The sequence below is a fragment of the Mandrillus leucophaeus genome, unplaced genomic scaffold, assembly GCF_000951045.1.
Source record: "Mandrillus leucophaeus isolate KB7577 unplaced genomic scaffold, Mleu.le_1.0 Scaffold103, whole genome shotgun sequence".
NCBI lineage: Eukaryota > Metazoa > Chordata > Mammalia > Primates > Cercopithecidae > Mandrillus > Mandrillus leucophaeus.
This window is the reverse complement of record NW_012098432.1, coordinates 389,681-401,892: the sequence shown is the minus strand read 5'-3', so window position 1 is coordinate 401,892 and position 12,212 is coordinate 389,681. Positions and strand designations below refer to the sequence as shown.

The 12,212-nt window shown below is 38.3% G+C and overlaps 1 protein-coding gene across 3 annotated transcripts in view; it reads left to right on the top strand.

Annotated features, from left to right (window-relative positions):
• Positions 1-12,212, top strand: part of PTGER3 (prostaglandin E receptor 3 (subtype EP3)) — a 211,258-nt gene that overhangs the window by 153,116 nt on the left and 45,930 nt on the right. Inside the window, exon 7 of one of the 3 annotated variants that reach the window (XM_011977624.1) lies at positions 4,004-4,082. The exons of the other annotated variants lie outside the window; for them this stretch is intronic. Coding sequence (XP_011833014.1) covers positions 4,004-4,082 — 79 coding nt within the window. The remainder of the gene's footprint in view (positions 1-4,003; positions 4,083-12,212) is intronic. 3 annotated transcript variants of the gene reach the window in all.

Genomic DNA, 12,212 nt, shown 5'->3' with positions numbered 1-12,212 from the left:
TGAAAAGCTCCAGTCCTGGAGGAACACTAATGCCTAGTCAAAAAAAAATTAGAAAAGAGGTCTCACAGTGTAAAATATCATAAAATCTTAGGGTTGGATGGGACCTTGTGGCCACCCCTGTTAAGGGTTTTCAGACTCTGTGATTTTAAGAACTAGTAGAATTACAAAAAGCAAAATAAATAAAAACAGAAATAAGAATTTGACGTAAGAAGACTGTATTAGCTTCCTAGGGCTGCTGTAACAATTGACCACAAGCTAGGAGGCTGAATGGAAATTTACTGTCTCACAGCCCCAGAGGCTGGAAGTTTGAGATCAAGGAGTCAGTATGGCTCGTCTCTACGGAGGACTGGGAGGGATAATCTGTTCCATGCTTCTCTTAGCTTCTGGCAGTTTTCTGGCATTCTTAGGCATTTCTTGGCCTGTAGATGGCATTATCCCTGTGTGTTCACATCATCTTCCTCTTTGTATACATTTGTCTCTATGTCCAAATTTGATATGGACACCAGTCTTGAATTAAGGCCCACCCTAATATCCTCCTCTAAACTTGATCATTTGCAAAACCACTATTTCCAAATAAGGCCATATTCATAGATACTAGGATTAGGACTTCAATATCTGTTGTGGGAACACAAGTTAACTCTTAACAGTAGCCAACTAGTAATTGAATTAAGTAAGGACGTTTTTTAAAAAGAGAAAAAACATGCATCCTACTATCTTCATTATTTTGAAGAAAAGATATTTTAACTCCTAAAATTTTAGGAATGTTATCATTTCACTGCAAAGGGCAGTCTTTCCCAGAAAGAGTAGCTGGAATGTTACACCAAACAACATGCACATATGCAATGCAGCGCTCTTCTTCCTAATCTCACTCCAGGTTGTCAGAGACATTGCCACCGACCACTAGGGATCTGTGAAAAACTTTTCTTTGGTCCTCCTGGTTTAGTACAACTGCTTGTCCACTGCTTAAACCTCTTTTGCAACCACTTTAGCCTGAGCTTTGAAACTATAGTTCTTATATGTGATAACAGATACAATCAAAGCAAGAGCTTATGCTGTTACCTTAACATCACACTTCTGTACCTAAAATTATGTCAGACCAAATTCATTTCCTGTTCTCTGAAATTTCTTCAGCAAGTACGCTATGGGTTGTTTCTGTGAAACAAAAACTTGTTTTTGTGAAATCTCACATCAGGGACTGAGCCAAGCATTCTGAAACTTTTGTATTTCTTTTTATATTTTGCAGCATCTGGAGTCTGAATTTCAGCTCTGTGTCTGTTCACTTGGTTTACAAAGTGATGCTGATTTCATCAGCCCTTACACTGGATTTTATGTAAATGATTTTATAGTTGTTTATCATGAGAAGTAACCACTATTCAAAGGCAATGAGTAATCATAGGCAGCCACTTAAATTTTGGGACTACTTCTCTCTTATTTGTGGCCAAAGACAAGTTTCCTCAAGCTGGCAGAATACTAACCACATGAAGCTTGGATTGTTTGAGTTGCTATTCATGACCAGCAACTGACTTTGCCTTATAAATGTCCAGAAAGCCTGATACACACAGAGTGTGGACTATCACTTGTCAAACATTTTGAGAAAATAAGAAAAGAATGAGTAAAAATTGTGGCTTATACATTATTTGTAATTTCTCCTATTTGTCATTTATTTTGTGAAATGCTAATGCTCTGGCTCCTGGTGCTGGGGGGACCTCAGTATTGAGATGTCAATAATCAATTGAGATCAATAATCAATCGAGAGTCATTTGGTGACAGCAAAGATTGATATCCTTAGAACTCTGTTATATTTGGATCATCAAACAGCCCACCACTCAGTGAAATGTCAAGAGAAAACCTTTGAGAGAAAACTAAGGGAATACTAAGAAAGTCATGCTGTAAGTGAAAAGATTGGATTGTGGTGTCAGATATAGGTGGTTTAACCCCCCACCTTTGCCATTCAGCATTGTGTGATTTCAGGCACAATACTTAAAATCCCTGAGTGTTAGTTTTATCTCCTATACAATGGAATTAACATCTACTCCTTAAGACTGTTACAAGGATTCACATATCTCTACTGGAGACAGTAGTGGGATGAGTTGGGGGAGGACTTTCAAGAAGCAAACAGTAAACTAAATATACTTTTGCCTAAGGGTGAGGCTTGATCAAATTCCACAGGAATTGTTATCCATAATAGCACTTCATTAAAATATTCTGATTTTCTTCCATGAGTTGAATAACTATGTAACATCCTTTTTGGGAAAAAAAATGAGTTTGCCTTCAACAAGAGTAGAAGAAAATCAAATACACTTCACATCAGACAACCAGAGTGTTCTGAAATATAATAAACTATTCAAGGTCATGTAGAAAACTAGGCATTCAATGTAGTTTTCTGGCAGACTTGCAGGCTCAAAATGCTATTTGCTAGTTAACAGAGTTAAACTGATGATTGTCATAAAACTTCATAAGAAAACAAATTTATCAGGCACTTTTTTTTGTTTTTTTTGTTTTTTTTGAGATGAGGTTTTGCTCTTGTTGCCCAGGCTGGAGTGCAATGGCGCGATCTAGGCTCACTACAACCTCCGCCCACCAGGTTCAAGCGATTCTCCTGCCTCAGCCTCCCAAGTAGCTGGGATTACAGGTGCCCACCACCATGCCTGGCTAATATTTTGTATTTTTAGTAGAGATGGGGTTTCACCATGTTGGCCAGGCTGGTCTCGAAATCCTGACCTTAGGTGATCCACCCACCTTGGTCTCCCAAAGAGCTGGGATTACCGGGGTGAGCCACCACACTCCACCTATCAGGCACTCTAAAAGATTATTTTTCATTCTGACCAAAAGCAAAATGTGGTTCTTGACATTTAATAATTATTTTGTAATAAGGTTGTTACATATAGATTAAATTTTTTATTTTATTTTTAATAAATATTGTTAGATTTCAGAAAATGTTGAATGGGGTATGGAGGATATAGAAGATGTAATTAAAATATCAAGGAAGCAACCAACACATGAATTTTCTCTGTTGCTTTTATTCTTAGCATCAATAGACTTTGGAACATTTGGATAATTTCATCTTGGCAGTAGTTTTCAAAGGAATTTGAAAACTATAAATTCCCAGAAAAATTCATGAGTAAAAGTTGTGGCTTAAGTATTATTTGTAATTTCTGACTGACTATATTGTTTGTATTTCCCTGACTTTTCAGGGAAGAGTTCTTACTCATGTAAAAGGCATTTCACATTTCTGCATGAACACTCACATACAAACTTAAAAGCTAGAATTTAACTTAAACAGTGGTTTGTCTGTGATCTTGTCACCTACTTGGATAAGGTGGATGCTGGGGAAAGTCTTGGTGAGGTAGCCTCCTCAGGAATCACAAGGAAAGACATGCAGAAGAAAGACCCTACTACCATTCCCAGCACATTGGCTTTGTCCTGATGTCTTTCTCCACGCCACAGTCCTATAGCTGAAACAAGAGGCAGTGTCCCATGGCAGGAGGCGGCAGGAGGCAGCAGGCTGTTGCAGAATTAAATCCAAGCACTGGCACTTAGCTGCATGACTTTAGGCAAGTGTCTCAGACTCTTTAAGCATCAGCTTCTCATCTGTACCATGGAGATATCAGTATCTACCCCACATGGATTATTAGAAAATTAGGCTTGGTGGTATAAGGTGCCTGGCACATAATGGGTAAATTACCAGCTTCTAACCTCAAACCACACAGTTACTGCATACTGCATGAGGAGAACGAGGATCTGAGAAAAGCTGATAAACTAGATTCCACTTATTCCTTGCTTAGTTCTAGTTTGTACTCAATAGTAATGAAACATTTTTTTTAGCTGGACACTTCTGCTTTCCAAGAGGCAATCACCTACTCACAGAAAGCACATAGATCCGATATTATTTAATATGTATTACAGGATCTGCTGTAGATGCAGTATTATTTTATGTGCTAGGAAGATATGAAGGTGAAGTAAGAACTGCTTCTACTGTTTTTTTTTTTTTTTTTTTTTTGAGACGGAGTCTTGCTCTGTCACCCAGGCTGGAGTGCAATGGCACAATCTTGGCTCACTGCAACCTCCGCCTCCTGGGTTCAAGCGATTCTCCTGCCTCAGCCTCCCGAGTAGCTGAGACTACAAGCATGCGCCACCACACCCGGCTAACTTTTGTATTTTTAGTAGAGACAGGGTCTCACCATGTTGGCCAGGCTGGTCTCAAACTCCTGACCTCAAATGATCCACCCACTTCAGTCTCCCAAAGTGCTGGGATTACAGGTGTGAGCCACCTCCTAAGGAGGTTACAGTTTGTAGAGGAAGAAGACAGAGGATGAGGACATGAACAGTTTTTCTGTATATGCTTCTCATTTGACACTGGTCATACCTGGTGCCAGCTGTGTTAAATACATGTCAACAGATGGCAGTCACCATTTACTATTCATTCTGTGCCAGGCACTGTGCTGAGCACTTTGAACACCTTATCTTGTTTAAACCTTAGAAGGAACCTGTGAGGTAGGGTTTTCTCCAACATTTGACATGAGGAAACTCAGGCTCAGAGACTTTAAAGAATATGCCCCCAAAGCAACAGCTCATAAGTGATAGAATTGGGTTTGAAATGCAGGTCTGTCTTCCTCCAAAGCATTTTTTTCCCCTGAAACTCCATATTTTACAACCTCACCTCTGCGTATCTTTCACAAGAGGTTACATAATAGGTGTCCCAAAGTATTTATTCCTAGATAATTATAAAGAGGTAAGTAGCTGGTCTAGGAAGCCCTTTCAACATTAACTCAGCCCTGCTATGGATTTCCCCTTTCAGCTGAGTGAGATTTCATAGTAAAGATTTTGTTTCCGTATAGCATTACTACTTCGAAGTGCAATTTCAAATGTCTTTTCCTAAGACTCGTGGCACATGTCTCTCTTACGGGGTTTTCCATATTATATAAAGCATTTGTTAGGACCTTTTAAGATCTCCATCAATGATCTTAAATTGGCATAATTTTGTAGTCTTTCCTTCCTTATCTTATGACTAAGATTACAAGAAAGTCCATGCTATTTTTATGATTGTTGTTAGAGAAGAATGCTATGCAAGTCTACAAGCTCTAAAACAAGCAGACTGTATCAAGAACACAGTTCCTGCCCTAGAGGGTGTCTGATCTAAAACTACAAATGGGTGTATTATATGACACTGACCATTTCCATACCCTTGGGGCAGCAGTAAAGATCGTTTGATGTCCTCCTATTTTAAAAATGGAGAAATTTTTCTTTTCTTTTTCTTAAGATAGACTTTTATCAATTATAGTGAATGAGGGAGAGAATAGAGTAGCAAGAACTGAGAAACAGAGCAGTGTTAGAAGTGTTGAGCCTTTAAAATTCATTGAAATGTTTCTAGCTGCTTTATTAATATCTAACTGTAGGTCTGAGGGTGGCATCTGCAGTTGGTGTGTTTATATCAAATGGGAATTCAGGAAATGCATTCCAAAATCAAATAGAAATAACTTGGAAACTATTGTGTCTTTATTTTTTCATTAAACAATCCTTAATTGAGTGCCCGTGTAATGAATGTTAGTCCCCGCGCTGGAAGCTCATGGTCTAAGGCCAGGGACAACAAAGGCACTGCAGGTTGACCCAGAATGGGATGACTTTTATGACAGTGGAATTGAAGGTTATACTTGAAATCCAAAGGAGTGTCACTTAACACAGCCAGGTAGTGTGTGAGTCAGGAAAACCCAGCCTGGAGAAGGTGAAGCAGAGTTTTGCAAGTTGAGTAAAAGCAACTGCACTCAAGAATCAGGTTCCAGAGAGGACAGCATGTCAATAGGTATGGAGAAAGTAAGAGGGCTTATTATGTTTAAGGTACTTAAGGAACAAAACAAAAATTCCTATGAATATATAACTGGGTGCTCCTGCAGGTAACTCTAGAGATAAAACCAGAAGGAAAAACCATAGCAGTATCTTGAAGCGCTTTTTATGCCAGCCTAAGGAGTTTGGACTTTGTCCTAAGAAGAGTGATTAAAAGGGTTTTCATATAAACATGATAAAAAACAATTTATCTCATAGTACCATGAAGGATAGGTCAGGGAGGACTGTGTGTGAGAACAGGCTGTTACAGTAAGAAAACATAGTGTCTGTGGAGATAAATATTTAAATGCTAAAACTGATAAGACAAAGTAACTGGTTAGGATAAGATTAGACAAACCATGGCAGCTGAGTGGATGATTATGCCATTTACCAAGATAACGTACACAAGAGAGAATTTGGAAGGGGTGATACTTACAGTAGATTGTAGCATAAGTTAATGGACCAGTATTTTGTATTAGAGTTGTTTTGATGTCCACTTTTTTTTTTTTTTAATCATCCTCCACTAGTTTCCAGGGGTTAGAAGATAGATTTGGGGGTCATTTCAAATTTCACGTCACTTACTGGCTTTCTGATCTTAAGAGGACCACTTAATTCTATAAGCCTCAGTGCTCTCAGTGGCAAAATGGTAAGAATACTTATGTTACAGGGGTGTCAGAAATAAGGGTTAAAAGAGAAAATGAATATAGAGTCCTGAAACAAAATGCGTGTTGTTAAATAAATGGCAGTTTTTATTATTACTTTTGTTGTTGTCTGTTGAATGCTCACTGAGTGGAGGGTCTATGCTTCCTTCACTCTGTTGTTTCTGCAGGACCTTGTCTAGTGGTCTGTGTATAAAAGACTAAGCTGTAATCATTGAATTGAGCTGAACTGAAGTGGTGCAACATGGAAACGCCAAATGAAGTTGCTGAAAGACATGAAGCATTTATGCATGTTTCATGTACTTTAGTTAAATAAGTCACCCAGAAAGAGTCAAGAGTAACATTTGGAGATGAAGGACAGGAAAAGAGCAATGATACTAATGAAGTAAGATGGAAAGTGGCTCCTAACAGTGGAAAACAGTAAATTGACCCAAGGGAAGAAGCCTAAGAACAAATCCTCACAGACACGTGGGGCCTTCAAGAGAAGTCAGAGATCTGATGGTTCTCCTTAGCTCAAGGTTTTACCGAGATGTTGTATCAGCAATTATCTAACATATTGATCACTGCAAGAAGAAAACTATAGATCATAAGCCATATGAAAAGAATTAAACACTATCCTAGTATAGAAACCTAATCTGAACATTGATGTATTGTCCAATTGTCATCACGATTCTTATTTTATTTTTCTTTTGGTCATTTAATTTTCTCTGAATGTGAGTCACGTTAATATTTATATGTAATTTTAGGTTGCCTTTGCATTTTATACTAAATTTGTCCAACAGATAAATAAAAATTATATTTATCATTAACATAAATTAAATAAAATATAAGCCAACAAAAACACAGCACAATCTTTTTTTTTTTTTTTTTTTTTTTTTTTAGACAGAGTCTGGCTCTGTTGCCCAGGCTGGAGTGCAGTGGCACGATCTCAGCTCACTGCAAGCTCCGCCTCCCGGGTTCACGCCATTCTCCTGCCTCAGCCTCCCTAGTAGCTGGGACTACAGGCACCCACCACCACGACCGGGTAATTTTTTGTATTTTTAGTAGAGACGGGGTTTCACCGTATTAGCCAGGATGGTCTTGATCTGACCTTGCAATCCGCCCCCCTCGGCCTCCCAACAGAGCACGATCTTAAGTGGAAATCCAACTGAGGTACTGGTACTGGATTTAAATTTGAGGGGTTAATTTGCCCGTCCCTAAATAGCTAGTTAGCATATATCTAGGTATAGTAGATAAATCTAAGCCATTGGGGCATGAAAAGGGGGGAAATCTTTAACACCACATACATTCAGCTGTTCTTATGCACTTTCTTTTTTAAAAAACCTACTACACTCCTGCTGTGCGCTATGGCCCACCCTATCTCGGGGCTGCTGCAAATTGCTACGCACATTATTCATACCAGCAGGGTGCCAAGCAGAGGAGAGGGAAGGTGAATCCCAAAGAAACAAGCATCTTTTTCTAATTTGCATAAATCTATGGTAAACAACAGCACAACTACATCCTATGCCCCACAGTCTTTTCCATCAGAAAAAAAAAAAGATCCCCAAATTCACAAACCAAAGCCTAGTTTCTTAGCATAGATTGTGCTTTTTTTCACATCTCAGATGAATTTAAAAGCCTGAGATGGGATGGAGAACAGGGAGACGTAGGTTAAAGGGAACATAGTTGCTATTATGTAGGATAAATAAGTCTAGAGATCTAAATTACAGCATGAAGACTATGGTTAATGATATCGTATACTGGAAATTTGCTAAGACAGATCTTAGGTGCTCTTAACACACACACACACAAAGATAACTATGTGAAATGATAGATACATTAATTTGCTTGAATGTAGTAATTTTACTATGCAAATGTATATCAAAACATGTTGTATACCTTAAGTACATACAATTTTTAAAATGCCTGGGAGGCTGAAAAAAATAGGATCTACATAGATACATTTTGATGTTCCTGAACTTCCCTAACCCTCTCTTTAATTGTCTCTAGAAGCCTATTATTTATCCTTTAAATGGTGGTTTTTCAGAGTCTTTGGATCTGCCCGAATTCATAAAAGGCCATCACTTTGATGCCCCTTCATGATTGTGAGGTGCCTATTGCAACACGACCATGACTGCTACTTCTGCTAGGAGGGCTTGTTGGGGCTGTTCTCTGCTCCTGGAAACTCAGCTTAGAGAAAGGCCAGGAGAAATCTTGCTAGTGTACGTTGTATTCTTATGCTGATTTTCAAATAGTCAACTCCCACAGCTTTGCACGCTTTAACACCAAAATGAAAGACAGAAACAGTGTTATTGCTTCCTTGCTCTCCAGTCAGGAACAAACACAGATGAAGCTGCCTTTACCCATACCTATTTTGAGTTACTCAGAAAGATCTAAATAGAATCTTATATCCAAACATAATGGAAGAAAGAAAATAGTTTTCTACTTTTTGCTCTTGTTTGTATTCTGGTCTACAGTTTGTGTCTGAATATGAGTTTTGGAATATTATGAAACAGCATAACCACTCAGCTAGAAAATAACAGCTAGTATAAATCAGCCAGCTCACAAGCAAAACAGATTTTTAAAATCTGCTTTATATTCTCTAATGCACCACAGAGAAGATGTCAGGAATTTGAAATTTAAATACAGAGAAAAATTATTTAGAGACTTTGTTGAAAAATAAGTATAGACAGGAGCAATAAACAAATCTATCATATCGGAACCTAGAATTGCACTGCAAGGAAGCAAATTTCAGTTATTTCCCATGCCATAAAAAATATCAAATACTATAGATTTAGAAACCTGAGCCTTCCTCATGCCACCAAAAATGGGGGATGCAGGAATGTTACCAATAGGACAAATTACACACATTTGGGTTGAAAGAAAAGAAAGAACTGTAATAAGCATAACCAGCAACATGCAGAAAATCAGCAAAAGAGCTTGGAGATCAAAGCAGACCATAACCTAAAGCTAAAGCCTTTTACAGACTATACCAAGTCATGCATGAAAAGTGCCAGGAAGGAAAATATTTACTAAATTCTCCACTTAGTCCCTTTGAGATAGCAGTATTCTGTAGAATTTCAATGGAAGTGCAACAAGATCCGAAGTGTTATTAGAGTCCATATAAATGTCCTTTCCCCTCTCACTGGTCTCAAGCCCTCACCATTAGTACTTTGAAGGGCTCTTAACCCCACTCAGTAAGGTTTTTCTTCATGGCCAAAGGAAAAATATAGACTTCTCTTCCACGACTTCCAGATGTTTCATTATTGGTCTCAAACTGAAACTGAAGTTTCATCTTCAGGACCCTCCCTCTCACATCCCCTATGTTGCAACTTATCTGTCTCTAGTGTTAACTTATTCTTCCTTCGAAGCAATAAGAAGTATTTAAGAACTGGGTCAATAGGGTCAAACAAATTTTGATCCAAGGACCAGCTCCACCATATACCAACAGTATGACCTTGGCAAGCCATTTCATTCATTCACTCATGAATTCAACCATATTTATTGAGCATCCAGTGTGTGCTGGGATCTGTGCTTAGCGTTGGAGATAAAGAACAGTACAAAAACTCCTGTCCTCATGAGACCCTTATTCTAGTTAGGGGAGATAGAAAATGTCTAATAATTGCCATGATGAAAACTAAAGCAGAGTAAAGATGCAGAGAGTGATGGGGGAGTGGAGAGAAGAGAGAAAGGAGAGAGGTTGTGCTTTTGACAGGTTGATCAAGGAAAGCTTTTCTGATAAGATGACATTTACATGGAAACCTGAATGAACGAGGAAGTGAGTCTTGTGGTATCGGGGAGATGGTGTCCCAGGCAGAGGGATGATGAGTTTGTGGTCCAATGATTTCAGTCTCTTCTTTAGGAACTACTCCCCATTGGTATTGTATCCCTGTTTTGGTCAGTTTGGGAAGCTATAACAAGATATCACAGACTAAGTGGCTTAAACAACAGAAATTTGTTTCACACAGTTCTGGAGGCTGGCAAGTTCAGGATCAGGGTGCCAGCAGATTTGGTGTCTGGTGAGTCCCTCTTTTTGGTTTGCAGATGTCAGTCTTCTCATTGTATCCTCAAATGGTGGAGAAAACAGAGAAAGGAAGCCAACTCTCTCTTGTCTCTTCTTAAAAGGGCATTAATCCCATTATGTGGGTCCCACCTTCATGACCCACCTTCATGACCTCCCAAAGCTCTATCTCCAAATATCATCACACTGGAGATTAGGGTTTCAACATATGAATTTGGTGGGTAGGTATGGGGGAGACAAATATGCAGTCTTTAGCAATCTCTGATCACATGAAGCTGTTGTGAAGATCATATGTGGTTTATTAGTATAAAAGCGCTTAGGGCCATTATTGGAGCATAAGAAATGGTCACAAAAAGACAGTATTATTTTTTCTATCAGGTTCAGCAAGAATATCCCCTTTGAAAGCTCCTTTGCCATATGCTTCCTCCCATCCTCATTGCCAGCATTATTCCCCTCTCCATTTGTTTTGCATGGCATGTTGTACACTGTACAATATGTAAACTGTACAACACTGTACAACATGTAAACACTGTAATAGCATTTATCATATTGTATATCTTTATTCTTTTCTTTTCCCTTTTTTTTTGTTCCCTCAGTTAGACTGTGAGCTGGATGAAGGGAGTGACTGCACCTTACTCTTGGGCCCTCAGAGCCTAGCACAGTGCCTGACGCATTAAAGTTTCTAAATTCATACTTGTTGAATGAATAAATGAATGAGCTTAAAACACTTCTTGTTCCACGAAGTTTTTAAACTTACTCTCATCTCTATCTCCATTTACATTTTGTATCAGTCATATTACATAATACATGTATCACTTAACCCGTATTATTTTGTATGCAAAATTTTTTGCATCTATATCTTGTTTCCAACTAGATCATAAAGTCTTATGGAACAGAAATGGTATATTTTATTCTTTGTATCCTTCTTAGAGTGTTATGTACATACATGGGTTAATTATCATTGTACTGTTAAAAGCTTAATGAATAAATGCACAGATGGACTTAAAAGCCATCTGATGGAGTATTACACTTTGTTTATAGATGGAGTGAGTAATGATGTTAGAATATGACTACTATTGCTTCAGAGCAACCACAGAGAACCTCCAAAGTCCAACCCAGAGAAGCTTTAGAATGCTCTCATAATGAAGTGGAGCAATAAAAAATCTCAATATTATTTCAAAACTCAGAATTTATTCCTGGTCACTAAAAGAAGTAAAAAGAGTCTAACTCTTCAGAATGAGACAAATTTTGGCTCTTGTGTTTTCAGGAAAATGATCTTGGAATAGTTAGACAAAGTACCAAAAATATACAGAATTCAATGGGATGTGATTTTAGTATCTAGAAGAGTTGTGTTCCAAATAAAGGAAGCATACAACAAATATAGAGGATTCCCCTCATGCTCCTATTTGTGATAATCTAGAAACATGATGGAGTTCTTTTACATAGAAAGACACCTAAATATCTCAGCCAGAAAATGATGCAAAATTCTATAGCAGCCTGTATGTGGTTTCCAATCTCTGTAAGTGGACAGAATTCTACATGTATCCACTGAATTTAAGGGGCACGGATGATAAGATCACCCCAGTTAGAGAGTGTATTAATTTTCTATTGCTTCCTAACAAATCACCACAAATGTAGTGATGTAAAGCAACACAGATCTACTATCTCACAATTTCTCTGTGGGAATCTGGGTATGCATTAGCTTGGTCTCCAGCTCAGGGTCTCATTAGGCT